At 43.9% G+C, this 10,367-nt stretch overlaps 1 protein-coding gene across 4 annotated transcripts in view; it reads right to left on the bottom strand.

Annotated features, from left to right (window-relative positions):
- Nucleotides 1-72: 72 nt before the first annotated feature.
- Nucleotides 73-10,367, bottom strand: part of GPR107 (G protein-coupled receptor 107) — a 37,874-nt gene continuing 27,579 nt past the window's right edge. For all 4 annotated transcript variants that reach the window (XM_063174742.1, XM_063174740.1, XM_063174741.1 and 1 more), the window contains one exon: nt 73-5,540. In XM_063174742.1, coding sequence (XP_063030812.1) covers nt 5,444-5,540 — 97 coding nt within the window. In that variant the 3' untranslated portion in view covers nt 73-5,443. The remainder of the gene's footprint in view (nt 5,541-10,367) is intronic.

Below are 10,367 nucleotides of genomic sequence, written 5' to 3'. Positions count from 1 at the left end.
GCAGACTTTGGGAACAATGGGTCAGCTTGGCTGCTGGCAGTTCAGAAGGAGAAAATGAGATGCATTAAAAACTTCTTTCTGGTCAATCTTTATTTTACACATTTGCATCACAGCAGGGAAACCAAGTTACACAGACTGTCCTGACTTGTCTCTACCTTGCTTCTCTTCAAATACTGTTTGCTGTTCTTTTAATAAAGTTTAAAAAAATACTGAAAAAAATCCATTTTTACATCTGAACAGGAACTGAAGAATAGGATATTTACAGGTCACCAAAACCCCAAGAACTGCACCTTGCTGTACACAGAAAAGTCTTTTTTAGTTCTTCTGGAGGTCATTTACTGAATGAATTCAAAGCTACATTGTACAGGGTGCCCTAAAGCTGCTTAATGACACAAGAGGGTCTAGAATTAATTATTAATAGTTCCTAAAGGGCAAGGGAGGCTATTTAGACCCATACTCTGTTGTAAGAGAGCAGGTACCAGCTCCACTGGCTGCAGGATGAAGTGCTTCTGATGATGTGGAGGTCAGACTCTACTTCAGTACACAGAGAGCAGAACATTGAGTGAAATCCCACAGGGAAATATTTATTTAGAATTGTCCTTTCTAGAGGATTGCTGCAGTGAAAACATAAATGGGTTCTTGAGCCAGTCAGCCTAAAAGGAGTGACTCTTTTCTCAGCCACTTTCTTCCTACACCACTCAACACCTGAGTATTGATGTTTTCCTACATCCTGTTCCAGCCACTTGGGAGCACAGATCATGTGCAGCTCTCACTGGATCACTGCTATATCCAGGCAAGACACCACAAAGGGAAAATGCACAGCTTCCCAGTATTGCTAAGGAAAAGTGATTTATCAGCCCAAAAGTATTGTATCCAGCAGCTACAAAAAAGAAGCCAAATTAATTCAATTTAAAACAATGTTTTACAGCACATCAGCCCCAGGGAACACAAAGAAAAACATTGGTCAAGTGTCTCTGGGCAGCACCACCTCAGCTTTCATGAAACATTGAGGCTACTGGCACTACACACAGGGTCACAGTTTCAGTGTGAGTACCACTATGTTCAAACCTCACTGCACCTCCCACTGCTGCACACCACAGCTGCTCTCTTTGTACACAGGTGAAAAATGGGGATGTGCTCTAGGAGTGAAGCAGAAATCATCACACAGGAGCTGTAAAACATCTTCTTTAAAGTGACAGCAATCTGTTAGCTAGCCTGACAGGTCAAATTGAAGGAGACAAATCAAGTAAGCTAAAGGAAGAAAGATTTCCTTCCCTCTCCTTAGTAGCTAAAGAACTCCAGTTCTCAGAGCTCAATAGAATCTACAGTACCCAGTATTTGCTTCAAATTGGGCAGTTTTCAAACAAACAACAAAATCCCCTCCCTTCTCATCAATTTGGTTGTCAGTGGCTCAACTGCTTTTCTCTAAGAGGAACACACAGTAAGGAAAAAAGACTTAACACAAAAAATCTTCTACAGGACTTGCACCAGATGTGCACACTGGAGTGATCAGGACATGGCCTTTGGTGGCCAGAAGGAATGCTACAGTGCTCAAGGACACATGGTGGATGCACACTCGTGCCAGAGAGAGTCCACTCAGCTCAGAAAAAATACATCTTCCACACTATGAGCTCCAGACAAAATGCTGCAATGCAGCAAATTTTTACAACATGCTCTCCCAGGGCATGCCAGCATGGAAATCCAGGAACAGGGCACTGAGCTGGGGGGAAACACTGAACAATGCAATGCACACATCACAACAGACAACATGAAAGAGCATCTTATTAGGACAGCATGTGGCTTCTTCAACTCCAACTGCTCCACTCCAGCAGGCAAGCAGCTCTGTTCCACATGACCCCATTATGTCTTGCTTTCTTTTAGTATGTCTCTTGATGAACCATCAAGGAAAACATTTTCCAGCCCGAAGAATGCAAGAGGCTGGCAGTGGCACTGCAAGGAGGCTTCCTCTGGAAGACAGCCTGCTGAGCAGGAAGGAGGAGAGCAGCAGTGCCATGTGCATGTCAGCATCCACGGGGATTTACTGGGGCATAACCTGCATTGCAAGTGAAGACTGAACCAATCTCATTTTTGTCTGCAGAGGGGACCGAGTGCTGGGCTGGGAAAGCTTTCACACCATTTATTCCCATTGCAGCAGAGCTGCTGTTCCAGGACTCCTGTCACTCTCTGCTGGGTACTGCTGGTGATTGCTCCAGCTCCTCACTTCAGTAAAAGCAGCGACAGGGAAGCAAAGCTGCACATTCCTAAACGATCTGTAATCCACAACAGCTCCTCTCTTCCCTCCCTGAGAGAGGCAGAGCTTCCTGGCAGATAAGCAGCCCTCAGCAAGTGAAAGGCAAGCACTGATTATCCTGCCTGGGGAGCTCTGAGCTGCTGCACTGCCCTGGCCCTGGAGCCATGCAGTGCCAGCCATGCAGCTCTGGGCTTGCCTGGGAAGGGGAGGGAATAGTCCTGCCTTTGGTGCTGTGCAGTGCAGCACTTGCTGTGCTGGAGAGAAGCACAACTGCAGCCATCTCCTCCACTCTCCAACTTCCCATCCATCAAGACACACTTTGCACACATCCTGATCTAAGGAATCGCACCAGAAAAAATGCATTTTGGAAATGGCCACAATAGCAATCTTTTGGGTTTTTGACTTGTCCATGACTGATTTTCCTTCCTAATGCTCAGGTCTGACCATTTCCTGCTGCTTGGCATCCTGTGTAAAACACCAGCAGAAGGTGGTTGTGGAGCTGACTGCTGAAGCTCAGGGCTGAACTTGGAAAAAGCTCTTGTAAAAAAAATGTAATTTCAGAATACTGCTGTGGCCTTTCCTGCCAAGACAAAAAGAAATGACCCATTTTTCTGGCCTTTGACTGGTGAGCCAGAGACTTGGCAGATAAACCTACACCATATGCAACTTCAGTAAAAAAAGTGCATATTAAAAAAACAAAAGAAACCTGAGACTGAGGTAACAGCACTTGCCAAATTGTCAGCTCCCCTGATGCTGAGGTATGGAACAGGCAGCTGTCTGGAAGCAGCTCAGAATTCCCTGGGATCACAGCACAGCCCTCGTGGTTCTGGGTGAAATGGCACACCTCTGACAATTGCACATCTCGTTCACAAAAGGATTAACAGGCTCTAGAGTGGCCTTGTCCAGATGCACTTTGTTCCTGACAGCACATCCTTATCCCTTACATACCTCAGTGCCAACACACTTCAAGTCTTCAGAGCTTCTCTGAACAAGCTTTACAGCCTGTTTGAGCAGTCCTTTGGATGCAGGACAAGGGACAGAGGAACTGCAGAGGATGAGTTTTCCAGATATTGCATTTAAATGTAAGAGCTGGCACTGCCTGTGTTTGTTGATGGTCCAATTTCTCACACTTCAGGCTAAATATGTAGATTTCTTCCTCCAGGAGGCCTAAAGGCCCAAAGGTGACCAAACAGCCTTTCCTTGGTACAGGATCTCTTCTCACTAAAACTCTCACTGCAAGGCAATGACAGCAAAGTGGAACCATCACTGCTGTGATTACTGTGAAGTTACAGCTGAGGAGGAAATCAGAGGAGGATTCTGCAGCCAGAGACAAATGCTCTTCTTCTTGTGCTTTATCTGAAGAGAAAGCAGCTCCAGGTATCAAAGCAGGTAGATTTGTTTCTACCACCTCCATGGTGCATGGAACCAACACCTGGGAAAAGAAGTGGCAGTGGGGGGAAAGGGATGCTGCTCCTCAACCAGCAAGGCTTGCTACAGACAGCTCATCAAGAGCTCCACAATCCCTGCTCAGGAGTGAGGAAGTGGTTCAAGATTCTGGAGGAAATCCTCCTCAGCTTGAAGAATAAAATAAACTTTAGGCTAACAGTCCTCTCATCAGGTGTGCCCAGAAATGTAGTCCCTCCACAAAACCAAATTCCTGAATGAGTCTGTAAGCAATGCTGGCACATCCAGAGCTCTGCTGATGCCTCTCCTGACACCCTGGCAGAAGCTCTTGGCTCCACAGCACCACATGGCAAAATGTCCCTGCATGAATATTAAGGCTTCAGTGGGTCAGTGACTTAGAGCTGATTTATTTTTGTTAAAGCTAATCCTTATTCCACCAATGAGCCACTTCCATCCTCTCCCAAATGAGCACCCATTTTCACTACTACAGCTCTGGACACCAACTGCCCCACTGACAACCCCAGGGACTACAGAGAAAACACATGAGGCATTTTGGAATGTGTCTGTAAAGACTCCACTGCAAGTCTGCAGCTAACAGTCAAGGATTCCATATTCCTCTGCATCAAGGTTCTGGTCATAATCTTTTCCCCTCCTGCCAAAAAAAAAAAAAAAAATAGGACTAGGAGTTACTGGTTTTGGTGGCAATACTACTTTGACCAGTTCAGCTCACCCAAAATAGCAGTGTTATTAATCCTACACAGCCAGAGAGGTACAAGTAGCCATCCAGAGAGGCCCAGTAACTCAGGGTAACTGTGAACCAGAGATTTATGTTGCAGTAAAATGGCTAGACAGATTTCCACTGGAGAGTCTGATACTGTTTATACTGTGCCAGAAAGGAGTGACTTTTGAAATACCTTGAAAATATTTTATGAAGCTCTGGGTCACAGCTTGAAAGTAAACATTTAGGCAGACCTCTAAAAAGCAACCATCAATCTTACACCTCTTGTGTACTTCTTGTCAGGTGGGGGTGAGTCAAGAGCAACTCCATGGACAGTGGACAATGTACATAAACACTTATTGCACTATGGGCTTAGTGCTTTAATGGAGAACAGTCACTCATTTCCTGTATAGCAACACATCTGAAAACCTGACACATTCAGGTGGACACCTGCAGGGATAAGACAAGAAGATACTTATCACCTTTCACACTTGCATGAGCAGTGGCAGAAGTCATCTGATCCAACACCCTTCAGTCTCTCAAATAACTGCAGTTGTTCCCATCCATTTGTTTTGCAATGTTCCATCCAAGCCAAAAGGAGAGTTTATAAAAAGAAAAAAAATACTTACATGTCTTTATCTTCTTTTCCCACCTTCTGACAGGCTTTGCAAGTCCCAGCATTCATGTTACAAAGCAAGTGTGTGTGTGTGTGTGCATATATATGAGCATTATATAAAATATATTCTTTACATACACACTGAAGATCCCTCTTCACATTAGTATTACACATTCTGAGGAACACAACAATTCAGAATAAAGAACCGATCCAGAAAGGGGGAAAAAAAGCTACCCAAAATCCCTAGGAAAGCTTCAGGCTCCTTGCAGGTACCAGGAGATCTCATTTTCTTATGATCAAAGGAATAGTTATATTTCTGCACTGCTTTGCTCTCCCTAGACACACCCCACTCTGCAGTTTCAGTGGTGGGGAGTCCAAGTTGCTCCCTTTCCACTGAGAGTAATATTAATAAATTAAAAAAGTTTCTCTGAAAGTGCTGCCTTAGTCCAGTCCATCATGCTGTGCTCTCCCATTCGCCCTGAGGCTCTGCTGAACCATTCACCACTTTCTTGACCTTCTTCATGCCCTCCATCACTCCTGAAGTTGTCACCCTAAAAGAGAAGGGAGAAGCATCAGACATCAGACCTTGAACTGTAAAATCCATTTCAGCAACAGCTCACACCCATCAGACAACACTTTTCACATCTCTTTACCCACACTGAGCAGGTCCCATGTTTGATCTCTTGTACCACCCTGACACAGCACAGCCACTGCCCTTGAGCACCTCAAGGCCCTTCTCATCTACCACTAAACTAAAGCAGCAAGTAATACTGGCCCATACTTCAAAAAAGGTGGCAAAACAGTTAAACCAGGTGTTTATTTGCTAAATTTGAGCAGTTCACTTAAAAACCCCACTTACTATGCAGCTGACCACCCTTACTTCTGTGACTTTCTTCTGCATTTTAATAGGTACAACATATGACACAAACACACAGTGGACAGTGCCCCAGATGAACCTTGTTAGCTTAATGCACACCAGCTCCTCTTAATAGCAAAATGAGCAGCCACAAAACAGAAAGGAGAAGTTATCCCTTTATACCATCCAAGCCTGGATTTGTCATGGCAATGTGGCCATTGAACTACAAAACCTCACAATACACTCAATATGAGGCAGGCTGAGCTGTTTATGCAGGCAGAGCAGCACCATTCCTCTTGGAACTGCCCTGGCTCTCCAACAGCTCTTCAGCTTTTCTCTGTTGCTCCACCAAACAGGCAATTTGGATGCACAACACATTTCCTTTATTCTTTTGCACAGTGTGATTCTCATTCCATACAGGTATTTTTTCCCCCTCACAAACACGCTACAAAGGTTATTTTGGATGCTGAAGGTAAGAGTGCCAATAGCTCAATGCATTCCCAAGGGATGCCTGGAAGCACACACAGACCTGTCCTGTTCAAAGCTGCCCCTGTTGGTCTGTGAGCACTTTCACCTGCTGTTTACCATGTCACAGTGCTTTATTTGATCAGAACTGCTAACAACATCTCCACAGCATCACCCCAAGAGGAGAAGTCATCTTCAGATAACACTCCTCTTCCCTTAGCTCCATGTTGGATCCCAGCTTCTGTTCATGTACTGTAAAAGTAATTTACTCAGCCTGCTGTGTTCAGTGACATTCCAGCAGTGGCCATACTGGGATCATCTCTGGTTCTCACTTTAGAGTGGGCCTAGATGAGCTTGGACTTAATAGGAAAGGGTCACAAGAGTACAGATCTAATAACTTTTATCCCTACTAAAGTAAAAAAAGGCAAGTACAGAGAAAAGTAAGCAGGTTGCTTAAAGAAGAAAGATGGAATTACTACACAATAAACATTTCCTAGAAGAGATCAAACTAATCAGTACAGAGGCATGCAGATCTTTTAAGTTCTCCCTGTTGCCAAAGGTTTCCTTCCCACAGTCAGATAGGAAAAAATCTGGAGAAACATAAGCTAGACAAAACCAAAGTAGATGGATAACTAATTGGAAAAATATGCATTGAGATTTACTTAATGGTTTCCTGTCAAAAATGTAAGAACATTGAGTGTGGTTCCAGAGAGGCCTGTCCTGGGTTCACTTCTACTCAGTATTTTCAGTAATTGCCTGGGTAATGGAATAGAGAACTTGCTTATTAAATCTGCACAAGACACTAAGAGTTACATACTGGAGAACAAGACTAGAATGCAGAAAGATTCTGGCAAATCAAAGTAATAGTCTGAAAAGCATAGAAGGATGCAGCAAGACAGCTACCAAGTTTACTCTTCAGAAATAATCAACTTCATAATTACAGAATGAGGAGCTAAGTATCCATTCCTCAGGGAGGAGCTGAAGATTGCCATGAACTACAAAGCAGAAATGAGCTCCTCACACAGCAATGCAGCAGCAGAGACACTGGGATATACAAAGAGGTGTTTCACACATGCATGGCACCAAAGCAGTCCCAACACTCGACTCCCAGCTGGGAAGATCCCACCTGGCACACAGCCCAGATTCCAGCACTGCACTCCAATGCCATCAGAGAGCCCCTGCACATCAAGGTGGTGACAGAAGTAATGCAAGGTTACAGCCAGGAGGGAATGATCCACTTCCCATGTTTATGGGACAGGTACACACTGAAAGTGCAGGCAGATCAAACCACATCCTTTGCTACCAGAGAGGCCATTTACTGTGTCCCCCCTCAGTAACAGCAAATAGCTGGGAGAGATTTCTGTGTGGATTCTCCAAGACTATAGGGTAAATCCCATCTGAAGAGCTGAAGAGACTGTTCTGGTCTCATGCCAAGTGCATGAAGAAGTAGCTCTCAAGTCCCTCCTTTTCTCAGACTGTTGAGGCACAACAGGCAATTCCTCTCACTCTCAAAATCAGCCCAGTCATCACCTTTTAGTGCCCAATAAAATAAGGGTAGCAGCACTAAGACCAAGCACACTGAAATCCTCATTGTCCTCAGCACTTCAGCTCTGACCTGCAATACAGCAGGGAAATGTTCCTCACCTGCAGTCTGCTGAACTGCATTTCCAGCCCACAAATCAGCAGCAGTTAAAATGCAACAAATCCTTCTCAGTGAAGCATCCCTCTCCAGAGAGCATTTCTGTGCCTGCCAGAGGGATATCTGTCACAAATGAGGCAGAGAAGGAGTTCCCCAAGCACTCCATCACACAGTGCTATGTGCTGCAGAGATTTCAGCGTTTATTTTTCTCCTGCATTGTATCCAAGGTATCAGGGAATGGCTAAACATTCAGAACATCTCCATCTCTCCACAGTGGTGGATTTCAACTGTCTTTTCTCCTGTTTATTTGTTTTATAGTCCAACAAGAAACACTGCAATACTGGCAGCAGCCAGCCCTTGCAAGCTATTGCAAACTGGGGTGAAAACTGATCAGCCACAGAGCAAAAAAGCTGATCTCTGCAAGGAAAAGATGTGTTAGGTGAGGAAAATCACTGCAAATGGAGAGCACCCTGATTCAGTCTGCCATGAAGCACAACCTGAGAGAAAGCAGAGAAAAACAACCAAGCAGGTCATCAAATCTCAGCACAAGCTGCCTCATGACACACAGAGAAACTCCAGATCCCAAGGCATAAGCAAAGATCAGTGTTACCACAACAGCTCCCTGTGTTGAGGCTGTTTTGGGTGTTAAGGAGAAGCAAAGTCTCCACACATTGAGTAAGATAGATTTACCAGCTTGAGAACAAAACCATTAATGGTTTCTTCTCCTGCAATTCCTCCTCCAGTGGAAATATCTTAACCTCCCCTGCATGCATGAACATCATTCTCAACCAAGACCTGTTAAAGAGCATTTTGATATCCAGCAGCTAAAGCCAGCTGAGTTAATGAAATTAAAAAAAAAAAAAAGAAAAGCAAATAAAAAAATTCTTCCTTTCCTCTTCCTCACCCCACCTCATCCACTGTACTGTTCATATTTTTGTGTTCATGCCCCAGAAATGGCATTAGGACTGGAAGCCTGACAGCTCTTTCTGCCAAGTGTGGCTGCACCTTTTCAAGCAGGGAACTTGAATGTAACAAACTGTCAGCAACGAGCCCACGTACTGACAGAGCTCAGGAGGCTGCCCAGCACAGAATACACAGAAAGCCACTTGGCTGATGATGAATGGCTATTGAACCTGCTTGAAAAAGGACAGACAGCTCCTTAGCTCAGCTTTAGTCACACTCTCCTCCCTGTCAGGGCAACTTCTGTGGAGCCTGGAACAACTGAAGAGATTCCAGCAAAGTCAGTGGATCCTTTCCCCAAGCCAGAGTTATCTTTGCTATTCTTGATTTGTATTTTATTCCTGAGAGCTACAAGGACTTTCAAAGAGAGGATTTGTGCCTTGTGTTGCTTCTGTGCAGACACTTAATTTGCAGATTTTTCTTGAAACTTTCCAGATTTCCAACGTCCTTAACAATATTTGCATTTACTTCCAGACTGAGATTTGTATCATTTGCAATGCATGGAAACAGACCCAAACTAGAGAGCTGCACTTAAAATGTCTTAATGTTTTTCATGGAAGACAAGCAAGCCTGGAAAAGAGGTTTCATAACCTCACAGCTTTCCCCTCTGTTGGTTCATAGAAATGTTGAGTCTAAAGGAACTGAATGCTTCTGTTTTAGAGAACCTGATTTTAAACAAAAACCCTCTGGAAAAAGAAAATAACAATAAAACTGACATAGCAGAACACCATGAAGTCTGCAGGGTTTTAGTTTCTGCCATAGCCTGTAAAGACAAGTAGGTATTTATCACATGAAAGACAAAACACTCAGGCAGTGGTTAGTCAGGACACTGACAGATACTTAGTCACCTGCTTAAATAAATCCAAGTATCTTTTCCCCCCCACAGAAACAACATTTAATATTTATGAACACAAAAACAGGACCAGCAAGACCAAATCAATGAGAAATTCCATACACATCCATTGCTTCACCTGTCTCAGAATGTGTTTAAACTCTGTTTTTCAAATATCTACAAATGTAACCTTCCTGATGGAGCTGGGGAGGGGAGAACCAGGCACAGATTATACCTTGCCAAGTGCCCAAATGGAAAAAAACTTCTGGTGAATCAGATCAGAAAATTTAAGCAAGGCTAAGGGGAACAACCCACGAGGCACAACAATGGAAACTCCCAAAGCAAAGAGCAAAATGCCTTACTAGGAAAAGGCTCACGAGGAATTCTAACTCTGATGAGATGTAAATCACTGAATTACTTCATTAAACTTCCTCCAGCTCATTTTTGGCAGATTCTCCTAAATTTAGCAACTTCTCAATTGACTAAAATAACTGTATTTGACAGGTGTCCTATTATTAGTCCTAGCTAAACCCCCACAAGCAAAAATTCATTAAGCACGTAATACAAAGTTGAAATTCGCTCCAACAGGCAAAAAGGGAAAAAGCTTGTTTTGGTACAATCACAAA

This window comes from Melospiza melodia, chromosome 22 (assembly GCF_035770615.1).
Source record: "Melospiza melodia melodia isolate bMelMel2 chromosome 22, bMelMel2.pri, whole genome shotgun sequence".
NCBI lineage: Eukaryota > Metazoa > Chordata > Aves > Passeriformes > Passerellidae > Melospiza > Melospiza melodia.
The sequence above is the reverse complement of the archived record's forward strand: the minus strand, read 5'-3'. Positions and strand labels throughout refer to the sequence as shown.